This window comes from Halteromyces radiatus (assembly GCF_025201355.1).
Source record: "Halteromyces radiatus strain CBS 162.75 chromosome Unknown BX664scaffold_4, whole genome shotgun sequence".
Classification (NCBI taxonomy): Eukaryota; Fungi; Mucoromycota; class Mucoromycetes; order Mucorales; family Cunninghamellaceae; genus Halteromyces; species Halteromyces radiatus.
In genome coordinates, this window is record NW_026251690.1 from 2164460 (window position 1) to 2178413 (window position 13954).

A 13954-nucleotide genomic window follows, 5' to 3' on the forward strand; every position below is an offset into this window, starting at 1 on the left:
TCTCCCCCCCTATTTCTGTTATTATTACTTTTTTTTTTCTTCTTTGGGCTTCATTTCCACTTGCCGAATTTGGACAATAGTTCTTTCATTTCTCCCCCCCCCTTTTTATTTCTTTCTCTTTCTTTGACTCAATTATGCCTATAAAAAGATCACGCTTTTTTTTCATTTTCTCTCACTCTTCCCTTTTTTTTTTCTTTTTTTTTCATTTTGATCATTACTGTTATTACCTTCTTCATTACTATCACTTTTTTTTGATTATTATTACTAATAAGTTTTATCCAGTGACGATTATTTATTCTGATAAAAGATGACCCATGTTTATGGAAAAGAGAATGTTACCGAGGTAAAAAAAAAAAAAAAAGTATATGATGATTCATAGCATGAATTTCTCATTCATAAATTTATAGATGATTTATCGATTAAAAGCACGGCTTGCCCTGGCCAATTTCAAAAGAGAATATGGATACGAAAAATATGACTTGAATACATTGGAAACAAACTTATTATCAAAAAGAGATAAAGAAAAATATTATCCACAACAACAAAAAGGACGACATCGTTATTATCCTACTTCATCTACTTCCTCCATTAACAAACGATCATATCATCGACGTCGCGCATCTTATCCCATCCTTTATTCATTCTTACTATCTCAATGTCCTTTGTCAGCAAAACGAAGTACGTCACCAAAATCCATACCTACCACTACTACTTTTCCTATTGAAGATGAAGATGCTGCTCATTTATTAGTCATGCTGCATAATAGAAATTGATTAGTCATAACCCCGCCTCTTCACTTCTCTCTCTCTCTCTATATATATCTACATCTATATTGTAATCATTTTTCGATAGACTTTTTATTATATATAAAACAATGATAATTTTAAAAATATACAAATTGGAGGTAATGTCAATAAAAAAAAAAAAGGAGTGAACGATGAAGGGATAAATATATTTCTATACTACAACTAGGGGAAAAGAGCAGGATAAACAGAAGGGGACCAAAAAAAAAAAAAAAAAAAAAAGAAAGAAGGAGATAAATCTATAGTCAAAGAAGAGTAATCTATCACTATATTGTTGTTGTTGTTGTTGTTATTGTTCAATTCAAACTAGTTCATTCCATATTCTTAATGTTAGTTTGATCATACTGAGTAACAAGGTCGCGTACGCGTTTCCGTAGAATAATATTGTCGCCGGTAATACTGGTAGATACATAAGGTGGTTGGACACGTGCACATCCCAAGACCTGAATCACAGGGTCATCTGCTGAATGCGTGATTGGAATATGATGCTAATAATAATAATAATAATAAAACAATGAGAATCATGTCATCATCATCCGTTTTTTTTTTCCGTTACCTTCTTCATATAATCAATCAAACCACGTTTTCTTTCTTCTAATTGTTGATCGGTTGGCACATGATTTTGATGACAATGTAAAGCAGTCTCCAATTCTTCAAGTTTCATCGTTTTTTCTTTATCAACTATCGAGAATACAAAAATAAAGATGTTAATACACGAATTATCACCTGGTAATATTTTTACAAAAAGCAAACTTTACATTGATAGTATTGAATAGAATGACCCAAGACAACAATGGCAGTACCTTGATTATAAAGAATCATAGACTTTGATTCAGGATCCACAGTATAAAAATATCCTTGACGCGTTGTTCCAGACTTCAAAGTCACGACTGTCCAACATCCAATGGGTATTTCCATTCAACAAGAGATATATATATATAGAGAGAGAGAGAGAGAGGGAGCTAGAGAGAGAGAGAATGAGTTTGTGAAAGTAAAAGAAAAAGAGAAAAACACAGTTCACATATACCAAAAATGGTTTACTTGCACTTGAATTATGCAAGTCAAGAAATATATATAAAAAAGAGAAAGAGCAAAAAAAAGGTTGAATCAGTCAAAAAGGAAAAAAAGATGTGAACGATTGAATTGAATGTCCTCCACCAATCATAATTAATTTTGAAAACATGCTCTTCGGTGTTTTTTTTTATTTTTCTTCTTTGTTTCTTTTTCTCTCTCATTTTTTTTTTTTATATATATCGTTTTCTAAAATGTCAAGTAATCAACTCGAATCTACAACTAACAAACGAATTGCTTTACCTGTTCGTATTGAACCTAAGGTATTTTTCGCCAATGAACGTACTTTTTTATCGTGGTTGAATTTTACAGTTGTATTGGGTGGTTTAGCCATGGGACTCTTGAATTTTGGTGATCGTATTGGTCGGTTATCTGCTGTATTATTCACCATCATTGCTATGGGTGTCATGTTATATGCTTTATATACTTTCCATTGGCGTGCTACCAAGATCCGTAACCGGGAAAATGCACCTTATGATGATCGTGTGGGTCCTACTGTTCTTTGTATCTTCATGTTAGCAGCTGTTATTACCAACTTTTGGTGTAAGTAACTAGATATATATAAATATATATATTGTATAAGTGTATTGATTCTTTTTTTTTTTTATTATTATTTTTATTATTTTATTTATTTTAGTACGTCTTGGTGATCAAGGAAAAGTTTGAATTTCATCCTTTTTGTCATACCTTTTATATTCTAAAATCAATATTGAACCCATGTTTACTTCTTTTTTTCTTTTTTCTTTTTTCTTTTCTTTTTTTTTTTTTCTGTTTTTGTTTTACCATATTCTCATATATCTCTGTTTTCTCTCACTCTTAGCAAACCCGTCCATTAGTTAGTTTGTATAGTATTTTTCTTTTTTTTTATTTCATCGTCCCATATTACATTTATCAAACACACAACTCCTCCTATAAAAAAAGATGAATCAGATCATCTTTTTCATTTCATTATCTTGTTTTTTTTTTTTATTATTATTATTCCAAATCAATAAAGTTTTAAATCCATATATTTTTATTATATTATATAGAAATCAAAAAAAAAAAAAGAAAAGGAAATCAAAAACCACAATTTGATAAATGAAATTAATAAATTAAATAAGAATGGATAAGTTTGCAATCTGAGTATAAAACTTTGCCTCAAATTCATGAGTAAGGATAATATAGGCAATTGGGTAACTCCTTTTGCACTTTTATTTTTATTATTCAATTTTTTGAAATGTAAAGAGGCATGGCCTTCTTCTTTAGAATATCTTTATATACTTTATTATATAAAGATCTTGGCTTGGTTTTATCAAGTTGATCTTTATATAATAAAGAAAGATATTTGTTTGACAGAAGTCGATTTAGCTAGCCTACCTTTTTTTTTTTTTATAATAAATGAAAAATGAAAATTACTGAATGTGAAATGCGATTAGAGTTTTGATTGCATTGAGATTTGAATATATTTGTTCCTTTTTTTTATATTACGGAAATGGATGATTGTTGATTAAAAGAACTTTCTTATTCTTTATTATAGTTTTCTTAATGATCATAGCTAAATCAATACTTTAATCGTTCTCAACAGCAAAACCTGTTCTTTTTTTTGAATTATTTCTCATCACTTTTTTTCCTATAATAAATGAAAAATAATCATTATCCAATGACTGATAAAAAAAAAAAAAAAAAGAAAAAGAAAGAATTCACACTCTCCTTTTATTCTTAGCATCCCATGAAAAAGGATCAACATATCATAGAAGAAACAATCATCATCTCCAATGACTGAGAAAAAGGATACTCCCCTTTTATTCTTAGCATCCTCAGCAAAAAATTTACTTTTTTCTATAAAATACCCTTCCTTGATCTTTTTTATTTCTTTCATCTTTATCACCTGCAAACCATAATTACTTTTGGGCAAATTATCTATTCCTCTCCGCCATTTCTTACAGAAAAAAAAAAAAAAAAGTATCATGTGATAACGATATAAAAAAAGTTGGGAGATCAAAAAAAACATCAATTCAAAAAAAACTAATGGGAAATCACACTCATTGACTCATCCTCCTTTTCAACCACTCGCTACTTGAAAACCCCATATACACTGTTTTCACTATAAGATGTCGTTTAAAAAATAAATCATGTCGCGGATATTGAAATAGAATGTCGTGAGATTAGAAAAATGATGACAGAATAAAGGCAATGAAATGTCGTACCAATAGAGATAGGATTGTCGCAATCAAAATGAAAGTCGTCTTTTTTAGTTTCTCTTGTCTTGATGTTCACTTTTGTTTTGTCGTTGTATAAAGATGATCAAAATAATCTTTACTGCTTATCTTTTTTGTTTGATTACTCTGCTCGAAATGGATATCATGACTTTGCATGTCAGGTCATTGATACTGTGTCTGTGCTACATAATCACTTCCTGTAAAAAAAAAAAAAAAAAAAAAAAAAGGGTAAAGCGCACTATATTCATGCAATTTGTGTGCACCTACAAAGTCCGTCACAAATTTCTGAAACTCAAAATACCGTTTCCCCTATCTTTCCCTTTTTCTTTCTCTTCTCTTCTCTTCCATTCTTATTTTCTCTTCTCTTCTCTTCCATCCTTATTTTCTCTTCTCTTCTATTCCATTCTTATTGTTATAACTTCCTTTTTTATTCAAATCATCCTGATCTCTAATGGGTCACAAACGTACCAACCAGTTTGATGAAGATTCATCAGTAAAAAAGCCTTTGTTAACAATATCCAATGCAGTAGAAGCCAAACAAGCTCTCGTGGACGAGATAAAACGATACATCACCTCTGAAGTCACGCGTCGTTCCAATTACACCGAAGTGAAATCTGACCTACTCAACAAAAAACGTCTGCCAAGAGGCTTGTTACAAAACATCGACGACAGTTGTAGGAAACCGACTGGAACATTCTCTGGCAAGTTTCATCGTACAATTTCCTTCCTGGACACATGGAAAGAGACAGTGGAACAATCATTTGAAAGTATTATATCTAATGTTACATCGTCCAAATCATCATCTTCACAACAACCATCATCATCTACACAACAACCGTCATCATCTACACAACCATCATCATCTACTCAACCATCATCATCATCTACTCAACCATCATCATCATCTACACAACAACCATCATCATCTACACAACAACCGTCATCATCTACACAGAAAACAAAGGAAGAGATACGTTCACTCCACAAATCGTTTCTCACGCTCGTCAAGCAGAACATCAAAGATTCAAAGGGCATGCTGGAAAATATTTTGAAGACAGTAGAATATGCAAGAATTGCTGTAACAATGTGCTCTGAAGATATGGCGGCGCTTTTGCAGGCAACAATTCTGAAGTATGCCACAGTATCCTTTGGCAATGGTATGTCAAAAAATGAAAAAAAAAAGTTGGCAGTAACTGACACTTTTTTATATAGATAATCCTGATCATATCAAATCTTCGGATCTTGTACCAGAACATGCTCATAGAAATGGAACTATACTGAACAACGGCAACTTCAATACTCTCCCTCCTCCAAGAAACAAGGAAATGCCAAGTGATCTATTTGGCTTACAACATTTACAATATTTGTATTCTTCGCATTTTGGCCATACTCTCGCATCAACAAAAGAAAAACATCCGGTTTGGGTAGATTTGGATATTGAATGGCATCACCCTGCTCCTGATGCACTTGTCACTAATCTTCGAGCTATATACAACAACAAATTGGAAACGTCTATGAAGAACATTTGGGATGGACAATCATATTTCAAGATGCTTCGATATCTCGTTCGCTTGCTGTTAAGACTTTGGTTGGCACCTACAAGAGAGCAAAGACACCAGGATATGAAGAAAAAGGCTGTAGCTTTGAAATCATCGAATGTCAAGCAGGTATACCAACGTCATATTTGACAATCAATACAATTAGGATAAATTTGATATTAATATATTTTTTCTCTGTATAGGCCAAAGAAGACCCATTGAAGGACGCGAAAGGACGCTGGAACCATACTCGAAATGCTATGCGTCGACAAGAGTGGAAGTTGAAGAAGATGGGCGACCAATTAACCGATGAACAACGTTGTGCTTATGAAAATCGAATCACATATTTACGAGGCGTTAGGTAAGTCGTAGTTGTATGCCTACGTCTTTTTTTTTTTTTTTATCAACATTAAACTTGATATTTATTTTTTCCCTTAGGATGCGCTGAAGGCTGATCGTATCAAATTGGAACAAGAAAAAATAAAAAAGGACACCACCGATGAAGATCAGAAAAAGCAAGATGATGACAACTTGGTAAGTACTTTGTGTGGCATGTTGGAAATGCGTTGATGCGATGATCTGATTTTTTCTTTTCTTTAGGAATTGAATGATGATTTAGATGTCCTTGCCGTACATGATGATCTTGATACTACTGGATATGAATTGGACGACTTGCAGCTACCATCAATCAATAATGACGTCTCTGCTCGCAGAATTGGATCTTTGGGAGGCATCCTTGTACATATGCTCTTATCAGAAAAAGCAAGCACTCTTGATGCAACACTGTTGAAAGACCATGCCAAGAGATTGGATTTATTAGACAAGGAAATTCGTGCCAGGCAAACCGTCTACCGTTATCTCAAGCTTTTCATTGTTGGTGATGACAAGCCAAAGTATTTTAGACTGAACATGATCATCTTTGGCAACGAGGTGTTGCGTCTTTGTGGCTACCAACAATTTTGCATGCGCTATTCTCCAATCGTATCACAGGCGTCTATTTACTCTTTGTCTCTTGATGCACCATCTTTATATGAACTTTTTGGAAAAACACTTGACATGGCCAAGAAAGGAATCACAAGCATTGCGTTGTCACGTCACAAAAAACGAGATGTCTTTGATTGTCTGTTTGATTTGAACGTCGTGGACTCCATTTGCAAGAAGAATGGCCTCGAATTTGTGTATCGCATGGATATTACCCCTGCTAACGACACCTCCTTGATTGGGATTACAAAGAAACCACGACAACAATCATTATATCAACAACGGCTCAAGTTTTCCGAGGATATTATATCGAACGAATTCCAGACGGTCCATACTCTCGATACGATCACCAATAATATCAACAAGTTGGAAAAGGACCAAGTGAATGCTGCGAAACTGAAGCGATCTTTTACCAAGCAGCTAGATGATCATCGCAAGGTGATGCGGGAGGAAAAAGCGCAGGCGAAAGAAACCGAGAATATCGACAATGTTTTTACTAGCAAGCTTTTCGAAGATGTAGGCAAAGAAAAGGAATTGAAACGACAGAAACAGGCGGCCACTCAAGCAGTGCATAGAATTCAAGATGAATTGGCAGTGAATCGGAAAATACGCTATCAGTTGGAAAAGGTAATTTGATCTCGATATAGTTATATTCTGGGCTTTACTGACTTGATTTAATTTAAACAAAAAAGAATCGTAGAAAGCAACGGCCAAAGACGAAAAAAACATCTCCTCCTCCACCTTCAAAAATTACGCCAACATCAAGAATGGAAGAAAGCCCGAAACATGTGACATTGGATTTCGATATCAAAAACTGCATCATTACAGGGACAGACTATGGTGTAGCTACTTTAGCAACTACTGTAGGACATACGGTGGAGCAATTGGATTCCATACAAAACGGCAAATTTGTCAAGCTACAAAGACCAACCACCATGACGGCAAAGGACATTGAATGGAAAACTGGACGATATCACTTCCGGAAAAAGCTTGAACGGAAAAAAAAGGTAAAATCATCCCTCATTTAAAAAAAAAAAAAAAAAAAAAAAAAAGAGCCACTGACGATGATTTTTTTTTTTTTTTTGTGGATGTGATGTAGAGCACAGACGCTGGTAAAGAAGCTACAATTGCGGAGAAAATAGTGGGTGAAAATACGATGTACAAGGCAAAAGATGCTGTCGATTTGATTCAAAGATATGACAAAATACGTGATCAAGGCTCAATTCTGCGAAAATTTTACGGTTCAAAGTGGATCAGACGCCAACAACGATTAATGCAGTGGAGAAAGAAGTACACGTTAAAGGAGATGATCAAACGAGAACGACAAACGTTAGCAGGCAAGAATATTTTAATTCGAGCTATTGGAGACGCCGGGACTGGGGTAGGATCGCGCATCAAAGGTCATCTCAAGTATGGTGGCAAATGGCATAGACGTCTTTGTAGTCAGCACGGTGTTGTCCTTGTTACGAATGAACATCGTACTTCAATGATCTGTCCTTTCTGTTATGGTAGAATAGTTCACCCGAGAAAGAAGAAAAATGGCAAGATTTTAACAAATAATGGCACATCAAATTGTATGAACCCAAATTGTGAATCTTATAAACAATGTAAAAACTCTTTTGGACGAGACACTCTATCATCAACATGCATTGCTCTCCGGTGCTACGGTCAAATCATTGGACAAGATTTTTTGTGATTGGTTTTTCTTTTTACAATATACTGAACAAAGTCCACGCCATGTGGTGTGAGGCGGCGGCTCCGTTATTACGACGTCTGACAACAGCTTCGGCGTAAGTTTTTTTTTTTTTTTTTTTTTTTGAATAGATACTCACTATTATCATTTTATTTTATTTTATATGATCTCCTCTATTTTACTTGATTTGACTTGGTTCTTTGGATTATATTATATATATATATTGGTAAGGATGATGATACACTCATTTTAAACAATATACTGATCTCACCTTATTCTTTCTCTTTTATGCTTCATTTTGATTGCGACAATCCTATCTCTGTTGGTACGACATTTCATTGCCTTTATTCTGTCATCATTTTTCTAATCTCACGACATTCTATTTCAATATCCGCGACATGATTTATTTTTTAAACGACATCTTATAGTGAAAACAGTGTATGTGTGAAATAAAATAATATCCCCCAATTTTTATTTTTTATTCTTTTCTTTTCTTTCCCTTAACTATTTCCCTTATTTTTTTTTTTTTTTTTTTTTTTACACCACTTTATCCATTATTATAGACTATGCCTGGATCTGATATATTTACCAATAATACACCATCCATTCTTTCAGATTCATCAGAAGAAAGAAGACACTCTATGGATCACTCAACTGAACAACAAGACGAACAACAATGGTGGCAAGGAGAAAATGATTCCCCTTCTGATTCACAACCTACTACTACTACTACTACTACTACTACTACCGTATTGAATCATATGTTACCTTCCTCCAGTCAAGGTGACGAAACCAATGAACCATCTTCTTCTGAAGCTGAAAACGAACTTCGACGTAAAATCTTAGATATACAACGAGATACTTCTATCACTGCAAAAGATAAAGCACGCCAAATTCAGGTAAATACATTTCATTTATATAATATGTATCTCACTTATACCTATTTTATAGCAACTCATGTGGCAAGGAACTCAATCTTCACCAATTAATCAAGCTTCTTCATCAAGATCTTCAAATACACCAGAACTTATTTCAGAAGGTGAATCTATTTCCTATCAGGTAAAAAAAAAAAAAAAGAAAGTAATATCCTTATTTATTTATTATTACTGAACATACTATCTTTTTTTTTTTTTTTTTAGGATAAAGAAAAAGGAATCATGGGATGTCAACATTATCAAAGGAAATGCAAACTAGTAGCATATTGTTGTGGTAAGATCTATTCGTGTCGGTTTTGTCATGATGAATCTCCACACTCGGATCATGCAATAGTACGTACAGATACCAAGAGAATGTTTTGTATGCTCTGTCAAACGATTCAACCAGCGGCTCAAGTATGTGCAGGATGTCAACAAACCATGGCTCTATACTATTGTGACAAGTGCAAATTATGGGACGACGATCCATCCAAATCAATTTATCACTGTGATGACTGCGGTATCTGTCGACAAGGTCAAGGCTTAGGAAAGGATTTTTTCCATTGCAACAAGTGTAATATCTGTATGTCTATTGCTATGCTAGATAAACATCGTTGTATCGAACGCAATTTGGAATCTGATTGTCCTATTTGTGGTGAATATATGTTTACAAGTACTACAACCGTCATTTTTATGGTAAATCATATGCTTTTCATGATGACTGACTGACTGACTGATTTTTTTTTTCTGGGGTGATGATGAATAAAATAAAAAAAAAAAGCCATGTGGACATTGTATTCACAAAAGATGTTATACAGATTATATCCAAACTTCATATCAATGTCCTACATGTTTGAAATCACTAGGGGATATGTCCGATTACTTTGCTCGACTGGATCGTGAACTGGCTCGCCAATCCATGCCAATAGAATATGCAAAATATATTTCTCATGTATTTTGTAATGATTGTGAACTCCGGTCTCCAGCGAAATATCATTTCTTCTATCACAAATGTGCCCATTGCTCAAGTTACAATACCACTGTTCTCCGCACTGAAAATACGGAACTCAAGACTTCACCTCCACCTTCAGCATCCTCTTCCAGTACAACTGCATCTTCACCTTCATCTTCACCTCCTTCTGCAACCACTTTATTGGATCCTTCTTCAATCAATGGACTTGACTCAACGAATCAACTATCTTCTTCTACGCCCATCGATACCACCGTCAACACTGACATGAATACATTAGAAAGGGATCCAAATCTATATGACGAATGAATTGCCATCCAACCTTCTTGTTTTATTCCCCCACCTTTGTTTGATTTGTACATACTTTTGAACGTTATCTTCTTCCACTCTATATATAGTCCAACACATAAATACACGCTTCTGATTTTTTTTTTTTAGGTTTTATCATTACTTGATAATAAAGACTATTGACACAAAAAAAAAAGATCTACTATTGTTTTATTTGAATGAATGAAATAGACTACTAATACAAAAATAGATATTCAGAAGGATCATTCTTGATGTTGTGATCTTCTTTCCATGTCTTCTTGAAGTTGTTGTGTTGACATTGCTAATGCTTGCTGTAATTCTACATCTTCTTCATCAACCAGGTCATCTCTTAAACAACGAAAAAAAAAATAATGATTACTTTGTTTCTTTCTTTTTTTTTTTATTCTTCCTTTTTCTTTTTTAATGTTCATTAACTTACATATCTTCATTATCCACTGATCGTTCTTCATGTCGTTCAATCACATCTTGAATTTGATGCCATTCTTCTTCAGTATATTCAGTATCTTCATGACTAGGAGGAGGACTACGAATATATATATATAAAAGAATGAGATATCTTTTTTTATTGGATTAAGAAAAAAAAAAAAAGAAACTTACGCAGTAGAACCGTCCATTGGATCTTCCACCATGACAGCAGGAGATGCTTCTTGTTCGTCTTGTCCAGGAAAAGCACCAGGGATTTGATCACGACCCGATCGACCTCTTATTTGATTCATGACTTCCCGTATTCTTTGTTGATTCCCAGGTGCCAATTGTCCTCCAGCGACTAATGCTTGAAGCATGGCCAACAAACCTCCTTGTGAAGTATCTCTTGGGTTGTTTCTGCGTACTCGCATTCGTTCGTCCAGATCATAACCAGTGACGGAATCCGGTGGTGGTAAGGGATCGCTGGCATAGTACGTTTCATCTGTCACCGACCTAGGAAGAAGAGATAACCATTCACGTCGATCCTGTAACAGTACATGTCGGCATACATTCATTGGTAAGGCGTCTTCGTTGCTGCTGTTTTCTCGAGGAATACTTGTCAATGCTCCATTGTGATAACTGTTGTCCTTTAACACATGAGATATATTAACTTGCAACCAATTAAGGACCTGTCATATATATATAAGGAGGAGGAGAATGTGAGTATATAATATAAAGTACTTGAAATCTAATATCCATTTTAATATCATTATTGTTATTATTACCTCTGGTTCTTTCCACAGGTCTTTGATACGATCCACATACATAGTTAATAATAATGTCAAGTAATCATCTGTAGTTCTATATATTGTATAAGGACATAAAAGCTATTAGTAAATATCCAAATAAAAATAAAAAAAAAAGAAAGAGAGAGAATATATACATGAGAATATCTCTTTTAAAATATGATATTCAACTTACGTTTGAGTGAAAAAGGATAACTGTTGATCAACAATGGGATCCGATATACCCGTTTCTTCCATAAGTCTAAGTACAAATCCAGGGAATCTTGAGATGGCAATACGTAACAATTTGGATCCATCAAGATCATCATCCTTGTCTACTTGATCATTATTTTCATCCTTGTTGTTTTGTTGATGCAACTTGAATTTCGCATAAGCCATAGAAAATGCAAAGTTGGGTAAGAATGAAACATCCTTGGGATAATTTTGACCATCAGATTTCCAATGTTTGCCAAAGTCCAACACATATTGGTATTCACGTGCAGATAGAGCGTAATAGTCCATAGTAAGCAGGGCACCCGTAGGATCCTCAAATGGTGAGAGACTACATAGATATAATATATAAAAATAATAACAATAAAAAAGATCATCAATGAGAATCATCTTTTGCTATTCTTTTTAATTCTGTTGATTACCTGAATAAAAGCTTGTTGAATTCAAAAGCAGTTCGCCAACATCCACGACGAGTCAAGAATTCAATATGTCGTACCACTGCAATAAAGAAGGATCGATTTTCAGACCGTTGATAGGGTAATCGAACAGTACCTGAACCAAATGTAAAAAGAGGATGGAATGCTCGTTCACAAGCATATAATGCGCGATCTAAAATACCAAAAAAAAAAAAAATAGTTAATATCCTTATATTGTTTCCCAAAAAAAAAAAAATATTTACCTATGCAATCCCCTGCAGCAGCCCAATCGCCATGTTGTTTTGCGATATCAGAGATTTGTATCATACTGTCCACATGATAATGATATTGACTGAGAAGTCTGAATAATCCTTCGGGTTCATGTTGAGCAATAGCATTGAGATAATCCAATTGAAGATCTTGATATATTTCTTGATGTTGGAAAGCAAAAGAAGTTGTTCCATGTTTGGCTACACCCAGAGTTTCCATTGTCATTCCATATTTTTTATAAATTGGCCAATCTATTTTGGCAGTTACTAATTTTGTTTTCTTCAAAAGTCTGACATACATTTCAAAAAAAAAAAAGAAGAAAAAAAAAAGATATCAGTTTCCTTATCATATTGTACCTTCCATTTCTTTTTTTCCCTTATACCTTCCAGATAGTCTTGTTTCACGATTGACAACACGAGAACCAAACATACGTTTCATTTCAGCATCAGGATCCAAGTAACGGTAATGGACTGAAATAAGCTGACGAGTGGTGGGAGTGAGAGAAGCTTCAGGATCTTGATGTTGGAGTTCGGTTTCTTCGTTAGTGGCTTCCGTTGCTTGTGAGTCAGTCGTTTTAAGAGTGTCCAACATATCATTCAATTCTTCCAAAGACATCTCGGAAACATCTTGCTTTTTGTTGGTTTTGTTCTGTTTCTTTTTCTTCTTGTTCTTCTTGCTCTTATTGTTTATATTCGTCTTGTTTGGACTAGATTGTGATTGGATGTTCAAACTAGCTTCTTCTTCCTCTTCTTCTTCTTCTTGCTGTTCCGCTTCATCGCCTTCATTCAACTATATGAAAAGAAAAAGAAAAGGTGTTGGTTTTAGTCGACCAACAACAAAAAAAAAAAAAAAAAAGCATAAGCTAGTTTTCCTTTTTTTTTTTTTTTTTTTTTACCAAGTCAAATAGATTCTTCGCTTTGGAAGGAGGTTCATAGTCATCGGATTCTTCATCACTACTTTGATGTTCAGCCAAAGCAAGTTGTTCTTTTTGTAATCGACGTAAGGCGCGTGAAGACATGAATGTAAAAAACTAAAAGGAAAAGATAGTTATTTTCTTGCGTTTACAGAAAAATATTTGGTACAGCTTTTTGAGAGACCGCAGTCGCTTCCATTTTTTTTATTTTTATTTACCAAAAAAGGTCCTGTCACCTTTATACATCTTTAAAATTTTACTCTATATTCCATAAAATATAATCAAAATAGACAGTACACATAAAGTAGATTGCTCTTTTTTTATCACCTGTCACATTGGTTAAAAAGGGAATACGGGGTGATTGTTATTGAATAACGTTTGGACGGCAAGGAGAATGAAAATATATGTTAATGATGATTATCATATTAATTATGAT

The 13954-nt window shown here is 34.0% G+C and overlaps 6 protein-coding genes across 6 annotated transcripts; 4 read left to right on the forward strand and 2 right to left on the reverse strand.

Annotated features, from left to right (window-relative positions):
- The first annotated feature begins 176 nt into the window (after nt 1-176).
- Nucleotides 177-885, forward strand: BX664DRAFT_297276 (uncharacterized protein). The gene is made up of 2 exons (XM_051542235.1): nt 177-343; nt 408-885. Exons 1-2 carry the CDS (start codon nt 308-310, stop codon nt 771-773), a joined length of 402 nt encoding a protein of 133 aa, XP_051400343.1. The 5' UTR covers nt 177-307; the 3' UTR covers nt 774-885.
- A 145-nt stretch (nt 886-1030) lies between these two features.
- BX664DRAFT_385981 (Gemin6) lies at nt 1031-1873 on the reverse strand. Its single transcript, XM_051549293.1, has 3 exons — nt 1562-1873; nt 1360-1484; nt 1031-1291 (listed from the first exon to the last, which is right to left on the reverse strand). Exons 1-3 carry the CDS (start codon nt 1719-1721, stop codon nt 1115-1117), a joined length of 462 nt encoding a protein of 153 aa, XP_051400344.1. The 5' UTR covers nt 1722-1873; the 3' UTR covers nt 1031-1114.
- Nucleotides 1874-2040: 167 nt separating this feature from the next.
- Nucleotides 2041-2627, forward strand: BX664DRAFT_280519 (vacuolar transporter chaperone 1). The gene is made up of 2 exons (XM_051541485.1): nt 2041-2417; nt 2512-2627. Exons 1-2 carry the CDS (start codon nt 2069-2071, stop codon nt 2538-2540), a joined length of 378 nt encoding a protein of 125 aa, XP_051400345.1. The 5' UTR covers nt 2041-2068; the 3' UTR covers nt 2541-2627.
- A 1777-nt stretch (nt 2628-4404) lies between these two features.
- On the forward strand, nt 4405-8381 carry BX664DRAFT_333167 (uncharacterized protein). The gene is made up of 7 exons (XM_051545469.1): nt 4405-5229; nt 5285-5739; nt 5814-5966; nt 6049-6144; nt 6211-7218; nt 7284-7598; nt 7691-8381. The coding sequence occupies exons 1-7, from the start codon at nt 4524-4526 to the stop codon at nt 8285-8287; spliced, it is 3330 nt and encodes a 1109-aa protein (XP_051400346.1). The 5' UTR covers nt 4405-4523; the 3' UTR covers nt 8288-8381.
- Nucleotides 8382-8813: 432 nt separating this feature from the next.
- Nucleotides 8814-10651, forward strand: BX664DRAFT_333171 (zinc-ribbon-domain-containing protein). The gene is made up of 4 exons (XM_051545470.1): nt 8814-9183; nt 9236-9343; nt 9424-9894; nt 9980-10651. The coding sequence occupies exons 1-4, from the start codon at nt 8851-8853 to the stop codon at nt 10475-10477; spliced, it is 1410 nt and encodes a 469-aa protein (XP_051400347.1). The 5' UTR covers nt 8814-8850; the 3' UTR covers nt 10478-10651.
- On the reverse strand, nt 10645-13636 carry BX664DRAFT_333173 (transcriptional repressor TCF25-domain-containing protein). The gene is made up of 9 exons (XM_051545471.1): nt 13501-13636; nt 12988-13394; nt 12599-12894; nt 12342-12528; nt 11885-12250; nt 11689-11764; nt 11096-11592; nt 10917-11021; nt 10645-10825 (listed from the first exon to the last, which is right to left on the reverse strand). Exons 1-9 carry the CDS (start codon nt 13621-13623, stop codon nt 10720-10722), a joined length of 2163 nt encoding a protein of 720 aa, XP_051400348.1. The 5' UTR covers nt 13624-13636; the 3' UTR covers nt 10645-10719.
- Nucleotides 13637-13954: the final 318 nt, after the last annotated feature.

Excerpts from the sequence above, each read along its gene's own strand:
- BX664DRAFT_297276 (XM_051542235.1), top strand. The coding sequence starts at position 308 with ATGACCCATGTTTATGGAAAAGAGAATGTTACCGAG. Across the intron at positions 344-407 it reads GAAAAGAGAATGTTACCGAG|ATGATTTATCGATTAAAAGC; the intron begins GTAAAAAAAAAA and ends ATAAATTTATAG.
- BX664DRAFT_385981 (XM_051549293.1), bottom strand. The coding sequence starts at position 1,721 with ATGGAAATACCCATTGGATGTTGGACAGTCGTGACTTTGAAGTCTGGA. Across the intron at positions 1,485-1,561 it reads TTCTATTCAATACTATCAAT|TTGATAAAGAAAAAACGATG; the intron begins GTAAAGTTTGCT and ends TATTCTCGATAG. Across the intron at positions 1,292-1,359 it reads TGATTGATTATATGAAGAAG|CATCATATTCCAATCACGCA; the intron begins GTAACGGAAAAA and ends TATTATTATTAG.
- BX664DRAFT_280519 (XM_051541485.1), top strand. The coding sequence starts at position 2,069 with ATGTCAAGTAATCAACTCGAATCTACAACTAACAAACGAATTGCTTTA. Across the intron at positions 2,418-2,511 it reads TGTTATTACCAACTTTTGGT|TACGTCTTGGTGATCAAGGA; the intron begins GTAAGTAACTAG and ends TATTTATTTTAG.
- BX664DRAFT_333167 (XM_051545469.1), top strand. The coding sequence starts at position 4,524 with ATGGGTCACAAACGTACCAACCAGTTTGATGAAGATTCATCAGTAAAA. Across the intron at positions 6,145-6,210 it reads AGCAAGATGATGACAACTTG|GAATTGAATGATGATTTAGA; the intron begins GTAAGTACTTTG and ends TCTTTTCTTTAG. Across the intron at positions 7,599-7,690 it reads AGCTTGAACGGAAAAAAAAG|AGCACAGACGCTGGTAAAGA; the intron begins GTAAAATCATCC and ends GATGTGATGTAG.
- BX664DRAFT_333171 (XM_051545470.1), top strand. The coding sequence starts at position 8,851 with ATGCCTGGATCTGATATATTTACCAATAATACACCATCCATTCTTTCA. Across the intron at positions 9,184-9,235 it reads ATAAAGCACGCCAAATTCAG|CAACTCATGTGGCAAGGAAC; the intron begins GTAAATACATTT and ends CCTATTTTATAG. Across the intron at positions 9,344-9,423 it reads GTGAATCTATTTCCTATCAG|GATAAAGAAAAAGGAATCAT; the intron begins GTAAAAAAAAAA and ends TTTTTTTTTTAG.
- BX664DRAFT_333173 (XM_051545471.1), bottom strand. The coding sequence starts at position 13,623 with ATGTCTTCACGCGCCTTACGTCGATTACAAAAAGAACAACTTGCTTTG. Across the intron at positions 12,895-12,987 it reads GAAACAAGACTATCTGGAAG|ACTTTTGAAGAAAACAAAAT; the intron begins GTATAAGGGAAA and ends AATGTATGTCAG. Across the intron at positions 11,593-11,688 it reads ACCTGTGGAAAGAACCAGAG|GTCCTTAATTGGTTGCAAGT; the intron begins GTAATAATAACA and ends TATATATGACAG.